At 29.8% G+C, this 17540-nt stretch overlaps 2 protein-coding genes and 1 long non-coding RNA gene across 3 annotated transcripts; 1 reads left to right on the top strand and 2 right to left on the bottom strand.

Annotated features, from left to right (window-relative positions):
• Positions 1-5813: 5813 nt before the first annotated feature.
• LOC126659988 (uncharacterized) lies at positions 5814-8383 on the bottom strand. The gene is made up of 4 exons (XR_007635173.2): positions 8013-8383; positions 6873-7052; positions 6596-6677; positions 5814-6044 (listed from the first exon to the last, which is right to left on the bottom strand). It is a non-coding gene; the product is annotated as an uncharacterized LOC126659988 (long non-coding RNA).
• Positions 8384-10828: 2445 nt separating this feature from the next.
• LOC126659987 (F-box protein CPR1-like) lies at positions 10829-12227 on the top strand. The gene has a single exon (XM_050353320.2). It carries the CDS (start codon positions 11061-11063, stop codon positions 12213-12215), a length of 1155 nt encoding a protein of 384 aa, XP_050209277.1. The 5' UTR covers positions 10829-11060; the 3' UTR covers positions 12216-12227.
• A 314-nt stretch (positions 12228-12541) lies between these two features.
• On the bottom strand, positions 12542-15098 carry LOC130014982 (LRR receptor-like serine/threonine-protein kinase EFR). The gene is made up of 3 exons (XM_056104195.1): positions 14978-15098; positions 13164-13333; positions 12542-12637 (listed from the first exon to the last, which is right to left on the bottom strand). The coding sequence occupies exons 1-3, from the start codon at positions 15096-15098 to the stop codon at positions 12542-12544; spliced, it is 387 nt and encodes a 128-aa protein (XP_055960170.1).
• Between the last annotated feature and the right edge of the window lie 2442 nt (positions 15099-17540).

The raw sequence follows: 17540 nt of genomic DNA on the forward strand, positions 1-17540 counted from the left end.
TGTATTTTAAGAGGCAAAAATGAATGTTGGTTGAGATTTGATTTGTTTCTTATTAGCTTTGTTCCTCTAGACAACGGACTGCAATATAACCTCATAAAAGGCTAATCTACGTATCCACCGTAAGGCTGTTATAACATCAATATTCTGGAATAAATAATTTGTGCCTTCAAATCTTTCAATTTAGATCTTAAGAAGTTTTCTATGAGCATGCTGCCATGGTCATAATGACCATCAAAATGAGGAATGGCTGGCTGTAGAAAATAAGGGTACTACTCTTGTTTTGTTTAGGTGTGTGTTTAAACTCTCACAATCTCATTTGCCTCTGATACTACTAATATGGACTGAATAATCTATCTATACTATATTATAATCCTGAGCTCCCAATTAACTTCTAACACAATTCCGACAAGTGGCACTATATATTTTAGCAAACTACGAACCGTTAAAGCTTCTTCCGCAAATTGATCTCTATTATGAAATAAACTTTACACGGCACGGCATTTAATCTATTTTAGTGAAATCGATTTCAACATTTGCAGCGGTATTTAACATCTAAAGACTTCCAACATTCAGGTTCAACCACAAAAATTCACCAAAAAACCCTTTCTCCATCTTCGATTTTCCATAAAACTAAGCTTCAACAACGAGATTCTGGCAAACCAAAATCTCGGATCAAAAAATCTGCAGCTCGGCAACACAGGTAAGACTTAATTTTCAATATTCGAAATTGAAGTTGTTCCGCTGTACCGATAGCATTACTATACTTTGACTCGTATGTACATAAGGTGCTCGATTAAATGGGTCCAAAAGCTTGTGCCACTGATATTTAAATCACTAAGAAAAGAGTTTTAAACTTTACTTTTTCTTTGAAATTTTGTACCACTAACATTGTAATCGCTATTGAGCAAACTATTGTCCATATTTTTATGCTTTCTAACCAGAGCTCTATAAACAAATAAAATCGGTCTATTTCCGGCATCATATCCATAGTTAGCGCATTCATACTAGTTAGAAACTCCAGCTAAAAACATAAACTTTGAGGCTCAATAGCTAAATACATGGCAATTGAATCATGAGGGTAGAATCTCCCATTCCTAATGCTGTCTCTCGGCCAGCCCTCGGGAATTCTCACTTTTTCCAAGTTCTAGCAGAGTAAAGTTTTGTTTTGAGAGAGATCGATCTTTTAGAGGTACCATTTATATGATTTTGCGATGTTAATATGTATGTACCGTAATTGTTGACATCAATTAAATTTAACTAATATCTATACTTTAAAATATGATATTACATTTGATTTGTTCTTTCTTGATGTATATTTATATGATATTCAAAGTATAGACGCAGTTTCTTTTCCTGCAAGAAATATAATCAAGATTTTAATCCAAGTAGAATCATCTGATAAGCTTATGTGTTTTCATGAATGTAGAATGTAGCAGTAAAAAAAGTCTTGAATTGGGAAGGAGATTCCAGATAGCCCTTGAGGTAGGACAAGGTTTTCTCAAGTTGGTGGACTATTTGTTTGAACATATGAGATTTTATTTAAACTTCATAGCTAGATATCGATTTTAGTTTCACTTAGATTTTTAGACATATCACATCTGGGAGTGAGATCATGTTATGAAGAAACTGAGCGTGACTTCAATGTTTATATTTGACATTCACTACAAAAAAACAGCTGGTTTGTGACGGAAAGATCTGTCACAAATCCGTCACAAACTGTTGTTTGTGACGGATTATTGTCTGTTACCATTTTGAGCGTCACTAATTATTTGTGACGGAAAATAGAATCCGTCACAAATTTGTGACGGATCTGTGACGGAATTTTCCATCACAAAGTTCATTGGTCACTATTGAAAAATCTGTCACAAATTTGTGACGTCCAATTCCATCACAAATCCGTCACCAATTAGTGACGGATTTGTGGCAAAATCACACTAGTGAAGGAAATATCCATCACTAATTTGTCATTAAATTTAGCGGCAATTTTATAAGGAAGATTAAGCTAATACTCTATTTTTTAAAATAATTTGATTTTCTACCTCAATAAAAAAAAGATAGAGAAAATACTTTATCATTCTAACTCTTTTATATTTATACCCTCCGTATCCTAAAATATTAAAATTTTACTCTGAATCATATGATGCATGCAGCTTGACATATTGACACCCCTCTTTCTCTTTTTCTCTCTCATCCTGACACACGTACTGCATGCCCAATTGCCTACTACAAATGACTAACTAAATTTGAGCCTTCTTTTTATTTGCTCATTTAGTTTTCTTTTTTCTTCATTCTTTAAAATAATAAATGCGCAGACGATAAATTATCAATAAATTTGATATTTCCTTTTCATTGGTTGAAATATTATTAAAGTTTTTTACTAATTTTAAAATATATGCTACTAATTTAATATTTTATTATATTGATATCAAATTTAAAAATATATATGAACTAAATAAAATAATTAAAATTTAATAAAATTTATTTATATTAATTATATATTATGATAATAATAAACTATTATATTATTATTTATATTGTACCTTTTTCATAATTTTTATATATAATACATAATTCATGCACAAGTAGATAACATTTTCATAGCATAACAATGTCATAATATTATCATAATTTTATTGTTACAATATCATAAATTTGTTATAACCTTATCATAATATTATCATAATCTTATTGTGCAAATTTATTTTACGTACTTTATTATAACTTTATCATAACATTATCATAACATACTTTATCATAATACTATCATAATGTACTTTATCATAATATTATCATAACCTACTTTAGCATAATATTATCATAATGCATTTTATCATAATATTAGTATAACGTACTTTATTATAACATTATCATAACGTACTTTATCATAACATTATCATAATACTATCATAACCTTATCATAATTTGTAACCTTATTATCTTAATATTATCACAACTTTATCATAATATTATCATAATTTTATTATACAAATTTATTTTACGCACTTTATCATAATCTTATCATATACTTTATCATAATATTATCATAATGTACTTTATCATAATATTATCATAACGTATTTTATCATAATATTATCGTAACATACTTTATCATAACATTATCACAATACTATCATAAAAATTATCATAATTTGTGATATTTTCTCATTGTTTTTGCATAAACTATTTTACATAATATTATCATAACCTTATCATAATTTCTAACCTTTCTCATTATTTTTGCATAAATTTGTTTATAAGGGTATTACGCAAATGATCTTCCCTTTCATATAAGGTCTTTGACTTGCCATCATTTGAGACTTTCCATTTTAGAATTCAAAAACAAAAAGGAAATGATATTTTTTTGCCAAATAAGCAGTAGCCTTCACCTATATATGTTGAAAAACATTCCAACGTTCATAAAGATAAACCAAAAAGTATTCATTATATCATAAATTTCAAATATATATTTTATCATAATCTTGTCATAATATTATCATAATTTTTCTATATAATTTATGCAAAATCAAATAACATTATCACAATCTTATCACAATATTATCATAGTTTTATCACAGTATTATCACAATATTATCACAGCCTTATCATAATATTGTCATAAACTTATCATTTTTTTTACAATTTTTTATAATTTTTTATGTAATTTACGTTAAATTATATAACATTTTCATACCCTTATCATAATAATATTATAGTCTTATCATAATATTGTCATACTCTTATCATAACTTCTTTATAATTTTTATATAAACTACTTTACATAATTTATGTTAAATTATATAACATTTCCATACCCTTATCATAATATTGTCATACAGTTATCATAACTTCTTTATAATTTTTATATAAACTATTTTACGTAATTTATGTTAAATTATATAATATTTTTATAACAATATCATAATTTTTATTGTAATCTTGTTATTCAAAAATATTTTACGTACTTTATCATAAATTTATCATAAATTTTTGTTATTTTTATATAATATTCTCAGTCTTATCATAATATTATCATATCCTTATCATAATCTTATCACAACCTTATCATAAATTTATTACTCAATTATGTACCATGAAATATTTCAAAAAGTTTTTAGTGAATCCAAAATTAAATACTGTTAATATGTAGACAAATTGAAATTATCTAAAAATACTAATTTAATATAAGAGGAACAAATTCATTACATAAGTCAAACTGCCAGCATCATAATCGTGGCTACAAAACTTACTAAATTGTAGTATAAGATGGCAACAACAGCTAAACAAATTAAGGCATAAAATGCCTAATAACTATCCGAAAATGACCTTGCCGGGCAAAAGCTACTTTCTAAGTACCACATTTATCAATTTTTGTAAAATCACCCTGTAACAATATTCAGTAATAAATTAGTCACTTTTTCACTTGATATTCACATTTTGTAATTTTATTAGATTAGTGATAAAGTAGTAGCTTAATATATAACCACTAAACTTGAAATTGGAAAGAAAAGAATACAACAACTACACTCTTTCCTATTTACATAAGTTAATGACGTTGCAGCAGTAAATCTAAGAACTCAACACAACAATTAACTTTCAAGCAAATTGAGAATGAAGATTACTTAATAAAATAAACATCATCGAAACCAGTTGCTGCCTATAAAATCATATTTTACATCTAAAGGTCATTTTTTTTCACCATTGCAAATAAGCAGGCGATACATTTACAACTATCAAAAGATCATTTATTTTGAATATTGCTTTCATAATAATAACAATAATAATAATAAAAAAAAAGAGCAGAAATCAATTATTGAAAATAATAAATAGAGAACAGAATACCTACAACAAAGATGAATTTGTCCAGAAGAATCTATTCTACCGGCAACAAAAGCAAGCACAAACAGCAACGCAAGAAATACTTCTTGCCAAGGATTCGATGATGGTAATGGAGATTCCATTTTCTTTTTCCCATCTGATTAAATTCGATCCTCATAATGGAAAAAAACAGCAAGATCTTTAAGAAATCAATTATCCATCCACCGCCACCCGTTACACCGCCGCCGCCGAAGATTGCCTCCACCGTTACTCCTCATCTAAGCTCTTTTCTCTTGCAGACGTTGTCGATCTATTATCCATCCGGTGCCGCCGCTTTCTGCTGCAAAGACTGAACAAATCAAAACTAGAAATAAAGGTTATGTGTTTGACGAGAAAGAAACAGTGGAAATAGGAGGAGAAATCGAAGAGTAAAAAAATAAAACTACAGAGTATTCGATTTAAATTAGAAAAGTAAAAAAATAATTAAAATTAGTCTGAGAGTAAAAATAGAAAACATAAAAAATGAAGAGTATTTTGTTTATCTTTTTGAATGTGAGGTAGAATTTATAAATATTTATAAAAATAGAGTATTTATCTTAATTTTCTCAATTTTATACCTATATTATTTATTATAATTATATAACAATAAATGTAAAAATATTTAAAAGACTACAGAAATATTTGAAAAAGAAAACAATAAAATTAATACTCCCTCCGGTCCATAATATTTGTCGCATTTGAGAAATTCTTTTGGTCCATAATATTTGTCATGTTATAATATCAAGAGAGCATTAATTGCTATTTTTCCATATTTGCCCCTTATTAATTTATTGAAAGAATACAATAAACAAATGAAAATGTTAGTCATAAATGTAAACAAATTTCAATATAGAGTTAACTTAGTAAAAGTGTTTACAAATTAAGACATATTAATTGTTTTCTTAATTCTTGTGTTAAAGCCAAATGCGACAAATATTATGGACCGGAGGGAGTATCAATTAATTCAAAAGGTACATTAATTATCCATACCACTGCTTACAAGTACAAAGAAACCTAAATGACAAAAATTACATAATACAACAATTCCATAATACAGAGAAACTAATCATTGCAAGAATTTCATATTTTCCATGTCACAAGTAGTTCATTCCTTCTCAGTTTTCACCTGCTACTATATGAAAGGTGGATGACCAAATTCAACCGAAGCAAACTCAAAAATATTATAGTCCCTGCACAAAGTACCAATTGAAAAAACTCACATCAAATCTTGATCAATGTAAAAAAGACAAAAAAAATGAAGCGAACTTTTTACAAAGATCTTCTATTTTCATCATTCCTTTATAATCCTTTCAATTTTTTGCCTATCGGTCAATTTTAAATGACGATATTTACGTAGCGAACTAATAATAATTCTTTGAATGCATCTTTTAACTTTTTCATTCTTGCCATACACATATCAATCATTGTTACCATAAATGCTTACTTGTACATGTTAAAAACATATTTGTATTCTTAGACAACAATGCAAGAGAAAAATAGTTATATCATATATGAATATGAGACATTTGATGCTTATCTATACACTTATTAAAAATTTAGTGAGCAATAAGACTATTAAATTTCTTTGAGTTGATTTAACGTAAAAATGGAAATGATCTCATTGTCAGCAACAATAAAGTAACTTCTTTTTAAAACAAAATCACAAGTTGAGTAGAGAGAACAATTAACCTTTGAAAACAGAAACAGTAAAAAATTAACGAAAGAATAAAAAAGAGGTTACCATTTAAAATCAAAGCACGTAAGGCAATAAGAGATGCAACTTCATCCATAGATGTAAGGCTATTTTTGCCAGCATTCAACACCTACAAAACAAAATGTTTACAATTTACATAGTATTAGTAACAAAGAAAGACAAAAAGCCTTTAAGTGAGAAAAATAGAAAGCGGGGGAGCACTTGTAGTAAGCTTAGAGAGGGAATGGATTACGTTTAAGCTATGCAATTTGTTTTGGGCAATTGACAAGCACTTCAAGTCAAATATCAGTTTTAGCACATTTACCTATATGAAGCTTAAATGATCAAAAGGGGGGATTGCAAGCTACCCCTGATTAACAGATTGTCCATAAGATTATCATAGAAGGTCATTCCTCTTGGATTCACTTCTCCAAATCTTCCTCTTATTACATATCAAGATTGATGATAAATCTAAATTAATAGATAACATCAACTCAATATCTTCCTGCAAATTAAAGAAAATAAAATAAAATTAACATGCCTTCTATAGAGAAATTTCAAAACAAACATCAAATCACAGTGAAAGAAAATGGACTCTTAAATCCGATTGAAGACATTGATTACACTTTGTATTCACAAGGATACATGCACATGGAACAAAAAAACTAGCAAACAAGAACAAAAAAATTAACACTAGCTTAAATCAACATCAACACCAACATTTAACAAGTGGAGCAGCAACTAATAGACAAAATCTAATGACACTTCAAGCTATAAAAAAAACTAAGAAACAAGGAAGCATTTTTCTAACAGTAATACTAAGCAAGTTAATAAAGAATAACTAGCTCCGGACCCGTAAATAAATTAAGGACTGCATAAACCCTTTGCTCATAGCTAAAGTACATCCGGCTACAGATGATACAATACAACCTGAGAGTAAAAATAATAAAATCAATCCATCAGAATCAGTAAAAATCAGTTCGACACAACCTAGTCAGGAATAGGTATCAGAATTTGAATCATGGATAGTTATCCCATGGTTGTTAATAATTGAAACAGCCTTCGCCCTTCACACTGTTAAAAATTGAAATGGGAAAAATCTGATGATATATCTTAGAAAAATGAATAATTTCCTAAGAATACAATCAGAACAATCCAATTGAAATGGGAAAAATCTGTAAAAGTATTTTGACCTAAAGTTCAAATTCACAATTATGAATATAGAAATCACTAAACCTAAATCCATTTGAATTGAAAAATTCCAATAACTAAAAGTAATCAAGAGAGACGTAACAACAAGTGAAGCAATCACTACAGTAGCCACCAATACGAAGCGTTTGTCCACCCAAAAATAAACCTAAATCCATGTGAATTCAAAAGTTCAACAACTAAACAAACCTCAAACATAAAAATTAACTAAAACAAATCTAACCTAATAAAGGAAAAAAAACAATAGTATGATCACCTGGAGAAGAAATTGCTAACGGCTGATGTGAGGGAGAAGGAGAACGACATCTGTGATATTGTTAGGGCTTCATTTTTTAGAAGCAAAAAACGAGGGTTAGGTTGTACAAAAGCAAAACGATGCGTTTAGGCTTTCAGTTAAAAACCGTCACAATTTCGTCACAAACTTCTCACAGATATATTTCCGTCACAAATTTGTGACGGAATTGTGAGTCTATGCAAAATTAAAAAAAAATTGACGGAATTTTCCGTCACAAACATTTGTGACGGCAAAACCGTTACAAATCCGTCACAATTTGTGACGGTCTTGTGACAGATTTTCCGTCACCTATTTTTGTGACGGATTTGTGACGAAAACTTCCGTCACAAATATTATGACGGACATTTCCCTCACAAATCCGTCACAATTTTAAAATCCGTCAAAAATTCTTCACTATTCCGTCAGAAATTTGTGACGGATTTTTTCCGTCACAAATTTGTGTCACTAAGAGCAGTTATTTTAGTAGTAATTTGGTAAGGGATACATGTATTTGCTTATTATTGATTTATTTTGTGAAATTCAATCGTTGTATTAAAATAGATGTTCATAATATCAGTCGTTGTATTACATGTTAATATCATGCTTTTAGTGAGAATCCACCAAGTTCTTAGTTTTGGGTCTATAACATTTTTATGAGCTATTTTTAATTTCCTATATGTGTACTATACTGTTTCTTTGATGAGACAAGTGCCACTGTGCCAGAGGAAATACTATTTTTCCATAAATATTTTCAATTTCTATTATAATAACATAAACAACACTTTTAAAAAAATATTAGTAATTTATTTAATTTAATTAAGGTTTAATATTGTAAAATGTTAGTTCTTTATTTTTATGAAAGGTTAGTTATTTTTTTTATAAATTTTGGAATTTAAAGAGTTTTTTTTACATAACTGTTTTCATAATTAAATGAATTAAAACTAAAGTTTAAAGTTGAAATTCTCACCCGCGCATCGCGCGGGCATCGACCTAGTTTATTGATAATCATAAAGCCTTTAAACGGGCTCGTTTGATACTTATCGAACTTGCTCGTGAGCTCGTTCGAGAACTTGTTCGTTTAGAAGTAAAACGAACGAACACGAGCTGAACAATAAAATCAAAACGAACTGAGCATGAACACCATGTTCAAAGGTCGAACGAACATGAACCGAACATAAACACTTTATTAGCTAAACAAGTTGAACTTGAACACTCTCGGCTCGGATCATTTACAGCTCTCTTGCTATTTAATATTTTAATTATGGATAAATCATATTTAAACTCAGTATATTTACAGTAAATTACAATTCTACCATGGCTTTTAAAATTGTCAATTTCAATTAGCATCTTTTAAGTATATATTATTTGCAATAACATTATTGTCCGAAAATTCGATGTGGCTTTTATAAGATGACGTGATTCAACAAGTTAGATGTTACAGATATAATTACAAAAGTTTATAAATATCAAAAAAAATTGTGATTTTTGAACAATGATATAATTGCAAAAAATTTAAAAAATAATATGATTTTAAATTCTTTTATTTTAGAGTAAGTGGTAATTTTAAATGTTATTAACTCTTTAATTTTGTTTGTTTCATTTTTATTGTTAGTAAACTAAGTCAAAATATATTTAATAAAATAAAAGTTAAATTAAGTCTTTAAATTTATTTTTAATTCAATAAAAAATAAAAATTACAATTGACCAAAAAAGTTATTATTTGATTAGTTTGATTTATTTAATTTTTTTATTAATGATCAAAAAATAAGAGAAATAAGAAAATTATTTTCTTAAAAAAATAAGATTAATAGAAGAGTTTGATAGATATAGGCCTGAGTGAAGACGAGAAGAATTGTTAGCAAGTAAAAACTCTTGTGATGTTCGACTCTTGAACTGTTAGTACATTATTTACTACATCAACCTCTTCATTGGAGCAGGTACAAATTCAACCGTCAAACTGTACCTAGATTTTTTTTCATAATGAAGAAGACGGTGTTGAATTGGTCAAGAAAATTAATTAAAGAACTATTTTTATGCTAATTTAAGGTATTTTTTATTTATTGAGCAAAAATAACATTACTGGTGCTGTTTGCTAGTTATTTATCTTAAATATTGATGGGCAAAGGCCGGCTTATGATATTGATATTGAATTTGTTCTTCACAAAGTTAGTTTTAATTTATGACTTAAATCATAAGTAAAGTATTGAAATCTAGAAGTAGCGGCAGCTTTTTTTTTTGGTTGATTTTTATTTCTTAGACCATAGAATTTAAGTTCTGATGGGTGTTTATATGTTGCTGCCAAAGAATATAAATATATTTACATCTATAGATAAAAAAAGATCCTTGTTTACAATTGCGCACACAAAATCGGATTGTTGATTGTAATTTGCTAAAGAAATTATTCCAAGTTGATCAAAATTTTCCAAAGAAATTATTCGAACTTGAAATCCTTGAAATTATTCGAACTTGAAATTATTCCAAGTTGATCAAAATTTGCTAAAGAGTACCATCGCATTGATAAGTAATAGTAAAGACAGAATACCAAAATAATGAAAAAATTGAAATAGTAAATATAAAATAATATGAATACTCACACACATACATCTTTAGTAATAATTAAAAAAAGTTAAAATCATATATGTTAATGTATATAGTATATTATTTAATGTAGAATTATATATGTAATAAATATATTTTAAGATCTTACTTATAATATGTTTAATCTCTTATATCGACTAAAGTTCCGTGGCTTTTGCTTTATCAATATGATGATGATGATCACAGCCCAGGTAAGTTTTTGCCTTTCAAAAGATGTAATTTGCAGTATCAAAGGAAAACAAATTTTCCTTGGCTGCCAAGTCTTGACAATTAGAATTATATTAGAAATTGTATTAAGTTTCCTGTATTAGAACATTATGCTTCCTGTATTAGAATTCCTTTTCAATTAGGAGTTTTTCCCGCACCTTCTATATAAACTGTATTAGATGCAGCTAATAAATTTTATCTGCGGCAACTCATAAAAAGAAGGCCATGAAGAAGCTCCTCAGCGCAGCTGCCGATGCCGGAGACGTACCGATAGACGTTATTTGTGGTATACTATCGTATCTCCCCGTCAAGTCGGTACTACGTTTCAGATGCGTATCAAAATCATGGTATTCTCTTATCAATGATTCTCACTTTAAAAAATTACATCTCCTTCGATCACATGATCAGGTATTGATTCTCCAACTCCAATGTTCGGACAAGTATTATAGTTTCTATGGTGGACCCTTTTTTGATGAGTTAATTTCAGGAGAATCTACACAAATGGAATCACTCTTCACTCCTATTCCTAATCCACCTATATGCAATCGCACGAAAGTTTTGGCGGCTTGCGATGGCTTGTTACTCGTGAGAAACTGCGATAACTATGGTCAGTTAACTTTATTGAACCCTTCGACTAGAGAGCGTCGTAGTTTACAGGATGTTAAATACTGTGATTTTACGCCCAACGGTTCTTTTTACGACTTGGGTTATGATTCATCAACGGATGACTACAAGGTACTTCTCCGACAGACATTTTTTCGCTCTGATCGAAAGCCGTGGCAAGAAATTAATATTCTTTCTGTGAAAACAAATTGTTGGCGGAAGTTTAATTATGTCGGTGTATTTGGTGAGCGCAAGAATGCCGTAAATCTAAATGGATCTCTGAATTGGGTGCATATGCACTGTTGTACACCAGAACAAGTGTCGAAAGGTAAGTTTAAGACAGCCAAGATAGTTTCATTTTCTCTAGCAAACGAAACGATAACAGAGATGGAACATCCTTGTTATTACAATGATTTTACATTGCTGGATTTGGGTGTTTTGCAAGGATGTCTTTGTTTAGCAGTGGCCGAAGGTCGGACTCCCTCGTTCACCATCTGGTTAATGAAAGAATTCGGAGCGACAAGCTCATGGACTAAGGTTATTACCATACCGCGACTAGGCGGTATAAGTGTCCGTGGTGTAACTCTTTTGCCATTTAATTATATGAACAAAACAATTTTCCTAATTGAAAGTTATAGTGGTGTTGGTGCTGACCTGTTGATCCTGAATGATTTAGAGGCAGAAGAAGACTATAAAATTGTTAAGATTACCAATTTCCCAAGGCATTATTTGCCTCATCTGGTTACATTTTCAAGGAGTTTAATTTCTCCAAATTAAATTTTCAACTTATTATTTGCTTTGTGGATTATTATAATTATATGTTTATTCTATTTTCGTAATTATTTCTACCGTAAAGCTGACATAACATCAATAGCCTGGAATAAATAATTTTTTGCCTTCAAATCTTTCAAATTCAGCCCTCCAGCTTTGCTTTTTGAGCATTACCGTAAAGCTGATATGAGCAAAATATGTATTACTCTCTAAACAACTAAGCAAATATCAAGAGTCATAAAGAATATTTCTAAACAGTTGAATGCATAAGAACAACTCTTCAAGATAGAAAATAATCTAACATTGTCTATAAGGCCACTGATGTCTTCTCATCAAAAAATCTGATCGGCATCGGTGGCTTTGGTGATGTGTATAGTTATGGAATTCTTGGTGGAAATTGCAAAATGGTAGCTCTTAAGCTGCTGAACCTGCAGAATCAAGGAGCAGCTCGAATTAGAGATTTCGGGCTTTAAATACACTATTCAAGCCTGGCTTTAATATATATATATTTTTTACGGGCTTAGACGAGTCTATGTTTAATTTTTATAATATTAAAAGCTCAAGTTCGTCCATAAAATAGCGGAATTTTTTCCCAACTTAATTGTTTTGGCCGTTCAATTTTGTTATTATTAATTTAGGGCCTCACGAAACGGGTTAACTCAAGTGGTAAGAGCGCCTCATCTAAGCTCAACAATTTTTGAGTTCGAATCGTCAAGAAACAATAATACTTACCTTGTAGGAAGGATTTAACTTGCACCAATGGCCTGAACTTTGTCTCTAATCACACAAAGATTTGTTACTGCATCTTTAATTTTCAGAAGAACAAGCAATTCCAATGCCAATTATGGACATCAAGCACTCTGTTAAAGTTCCTTAACTGTTTTTGCTTCCTCCAATTTTACCATAAGATGAATTTAGGGTCATCTTTGATTGGACTATTTCCTAAACGAGAACCGGATCTATAACCTCTTCTTCGGGCTCTCCATTAGAAAAAGCTGATACTGAGAATTTGTGAAGGTTATAGCCGTCTTTTAATGCCTCATCAGTCGGCCTCTTTCCGGTAAAACTTTCCAACAAAAGAGTTCGATAACTATAAACATCGCCATATGTCGATACTGCAGTTCCTAGCTAGTCCATATTCTGACAGAGACTCACATCAGAATATTGTATCAGGTTTAAATTCAGGATAATTACTGGATAAAAATTTACTATTTTTCCTTTGTATCTTAAAAAATTCATTATTTCTGCCGTAATATTTTTAATTTCATGTAACTGAAACCCCCTAATGGTTTCAATTATCTAAGGGTTTTTTCCCATTTAATTCCCCTAAAATAAATTATTTCCCAAATAGTGCCTCACCCCTCAATCCGCAAGTATGACTTGCGGATTCACCATGAATCCGCAAGTCATACTTGCGGATTCCCCTTAATCATAGATTAAGGGGAATTTGTTACTTTGATTCCCACACAATTAATTGATTCCCACGTGGAATCAATTAAATTGATTCCCACGTGGGAAATAAAGTCACTTCCTATAATTTTTTTTTAAAAAAATTATAAATTTTAAAAAACAACACTCCGCTTTTTATATTAAATTTTTAAGTATTTTATTTGATTGTTTAAAAACGTTAGAAAACCGTAATTGTTAAAATTGTTAATTTATTATTTAGTGTTGGTAAAATGATAGGTATTATTAAAGTTTTTAACATTTCGCAAAACACTTCGATTTAACTCCAAAGAAAATACTCTCATACAAACTTGACGTTCTCTTTTCTCTCTACGTTTTCTTTTGACTTAATTGTGCGAGTGATGGGAATGAAAATTTCCATCTTATATAAGAAGCGATCCGCAATTTTGAATTGCGGGTTGCTTCTCGTGGGCCAAACCCTAGAAGAGAAGTCTTATATGTGTTACGAGCATTATATAAAACTTTTATTAAATATTTTTTTATCTTATACGTTTTTTTTACAATCAAACCGAAGTATTTTGTGAAGTGTTAAAAATTTTAATAATATCTATCATTTTACCAACACTAAATAATAGATCAACAATTTTAACAATTACGGTTTTCTAACATTTTTAAACAATAAAATGCTAAAAATCTTACTAATATTTTCCTATATTTGACTAATCCCTAGAATTTTACAGATACACTAAATTCTTTAAACTAATTTTTTTTTAATTTAAACTAATTTTTAACAATTAACGAATAATTTATATTTAAAATAAAGTAAATAAAATATTCACTCACCTCTTGTAGTTCTCAAGAAAATATTACACTGTCACTTTTAAAATTTCGACACCTTACTCCGATATTTTTAAATTATAAAATCGCAAATTTAAATCGAAAAAGTATTAGAAATTAATATTTTATTTTTAAAATTTTATAAAGAGCGGAGTGTTTTTTTTAAATTCATAATTTAAAAAAAAAATTATAGGGAGTGGGTTTGATTCCCACATGGGAATTAATTTAATTGATTCCATGTGGGAATCAAAGTAACAAGTTCCCCTTAATCATACCCTTAATCTATGATTAAGGGGAATCCGCAAGTATGACTTGCGGATTCATGGTGAATCCGCAAGTCATACTTGCGGATTGGGGGGTGAGGCACTATTTGGGAAATAATTTATTTTAGGGGAATTAAATGGGAAAAAACCCAATTATCTAATATCTAAATGTCAGCGTCATTTTTTAAAATGCAGGGGGGAAAACAGTTTAAGTTCTGCAAATAAAGTTAGCATTAGAAGATAAAAAAAAACTATGCATACCTAGAGGAGCATAAGCGATAGTTCCTCGCAATCCAGCAGAACTCGCTTGATTAGAAGAATTGCTCTGGATTGATTCCAAAAGGAATTTTGCCAGCCCGAAATTGCTAATTCGAGCAGTCATATTTTCGTCAAGAAGAAAATTGCTTGGCCTGATATCAAAATGAACTAGTGCAGTTTCACAATTATGATGCAAATATTCAACCACAGAAGCAACATCAATAACAATATTTATCCTCTAAAGAATGTTTAAGTTCTTCATTACTTCTTGTTTTTTGTCTATCGAAGATGGATGCAACCATTCTTTCAGACTACCATTGACCATGAACTCGTAAACCGGTGCCTTGAAGTCATTACCTTGATTGTCAATTCTTGAACACACAGTTAGTACCTTTACAAGACTTCGATGTCTGATATTTCTCAACGCTTAACATTCTTCCGTGAAACTCTTAGTCGTTCCTTGATTCTGCATGTTACGCACTTTACCAGCTACGATTTTGCTATCTTCACTTAAAATTCCTGATGAGATGCCAATTAGATTTTCTGATGAGATGCCATCGGCGGCTTTATAGTCATCGTTAGATTATTTTCTGTCATTGAAGACTGGTTCTTATGCATTCAACTGTTTGATATTTGCTTATAGGCCAAATGTACAGATTGGACCCTCATGTTTGGTTCGGTTTTGAATTTGGACCCTAATGAACTTATTTTTTCGATTGAAGTCCTTAACTTTATAAAAAAAATTCACATCGGACCCTCCGAACCTAAAATGCCACGCTATCCATTTGTGGGTGTCCAAATCATTGCCACGTGTCAAATTTAAATAAAAAAACTATATAAATTCGTCCAGCTCAGCGTTGACGTGGAAAAAAAATATAAAAAAAAATAAAAATTCTATATCAATGTCATTAAAAAAATTACTAAAAATTAAATTATAATTATTATTTATGAGAAAGGACATCGAATTCTTCTAAATAATCTTGTAGTGAGCCTGTTTGCACTAGGTTTTTCAAATCTGCCATGGGGTCCTCGTAGGCTCGTACCCCAAATCTGCACTTAATCGATCTCACATAAACATCCCATGGTGGTTCTCCTAAATTCCCTCTCCCTTTAATGAATGATTGATGCCACTGTAAAGCCCGTCCCTCCAAATGAATCGATGCAAATCTAACCTGTGAGTAAGCAGGTGTTTGATCTATTTGAAAAAACCTATCACACTTAAACAACCATCCCTCCAAATCGTCACCGTCAAATCGAGGGAAATCAATTTGGGTGGGTTATGTAAATTTTGTACACCCCTAGCCAATATGGACATGTTTAAGCTTTGCAAAGGAGAAAAATTATTTAAATTATTCAAATCTATGACTAAATGCAACTGGCTTCACCACATGCACGAGTCAGGAGCTAAATTAATAATTTTATTTATGAATTTTACCACTGACAAGCAGTATTTTAGAAATATAATCGGTGGACGAACTGGTATGGCAACCGGTAACTGGTTACATCGGTTAAATTAAATTATATATAAAAAATTAAATTCAGGTTATGTTTGTTTAAAAGTCGGACTAAATCAAATTATGGAGGCATTGTGCTTTTAAGATTTTATTTAGGCATGATATGTTAAAAAAATTAACTTACCATTTCCATTTCATTATATATAGTTATTACTTAAAATAAATATTACTTAAATCCTTTTAAGTTTTATTTAGAACAAAGGATCACTTTACCCCTGAACTTGACACAAAATATCAAAAACGTCCAAATTAGCGAAACCGGATCACTTTTACTCTGAACTTAGCAAAACTGGTTCAAAAACACCCCTATGCTGACGTGGCACCTTAATTGGAGAGTGGGTTTCTAATTACTCATAATTATTCTAATTAATTATATTTAAACACTAATTAATCACAATTACACTTTAATTAATCGAGGGCCTTTTTGAACCTTTTTCAAAAAAATCAATTTTTTTTAAATTTTCCGGCGAGAAGCTCCTCGCTGGAAAGAGGAGCTACTGCTCCTCGGAGGCAAGGAGCAGCAGCTTTTGTTCTTGACAAAGAAGTGTTCTTCACGGATCCGTGAAGAACAGCCGTAAAAGATGGTGGCCGGCCGGAAAAGTTTAAGATTTTTTTTGTTAAAAATATGACTTTTGAGATTAGTTTGTTATGTATATAAAATTCTAGGATTAATTTGTTATATAAAGGTTTTAAATTAAAGGAATTATAATTGTTTTTTTATTATTATTAGGTATTAATTTTAAATTTTGAAAAAAAAGTAGGACCATTTTGAATCATTTTCTATTAAAAACTATTTTAAAAAAAAACACCTTAAAAACCGGAGAGTGCATCTCTAATCAACATGGAAATAAGCAACTAATTTGGTTTAAATACCATTTTTAACTCAATTATTAATTAAAATCATTTATTATGATTTATCATGATTTATTACCAAATCATAAATAAAATAAATATTACTCTTTTTAAGTTTTAATTAATCAAATTAATAAAATTAATATATATATATATACATACAGCCCTGCCAAAACCCTCAAGTTATTGGTATCTGCGGC

This window comes from Mercurialis annua, linkage group LG8 (assembly GCF_937616625.2).
Source record: "Mercurialis annua linkage group LG8, ddMerAnnu1.2, whole genome shotgun sequence".
Lineage (NCBI taxonomy): Eukaryota > Viridiplantae > Streptophyta > Magnoliopsida > Malpighiales > Euphorbiaceae > Mercurialis > Mercurialis annua.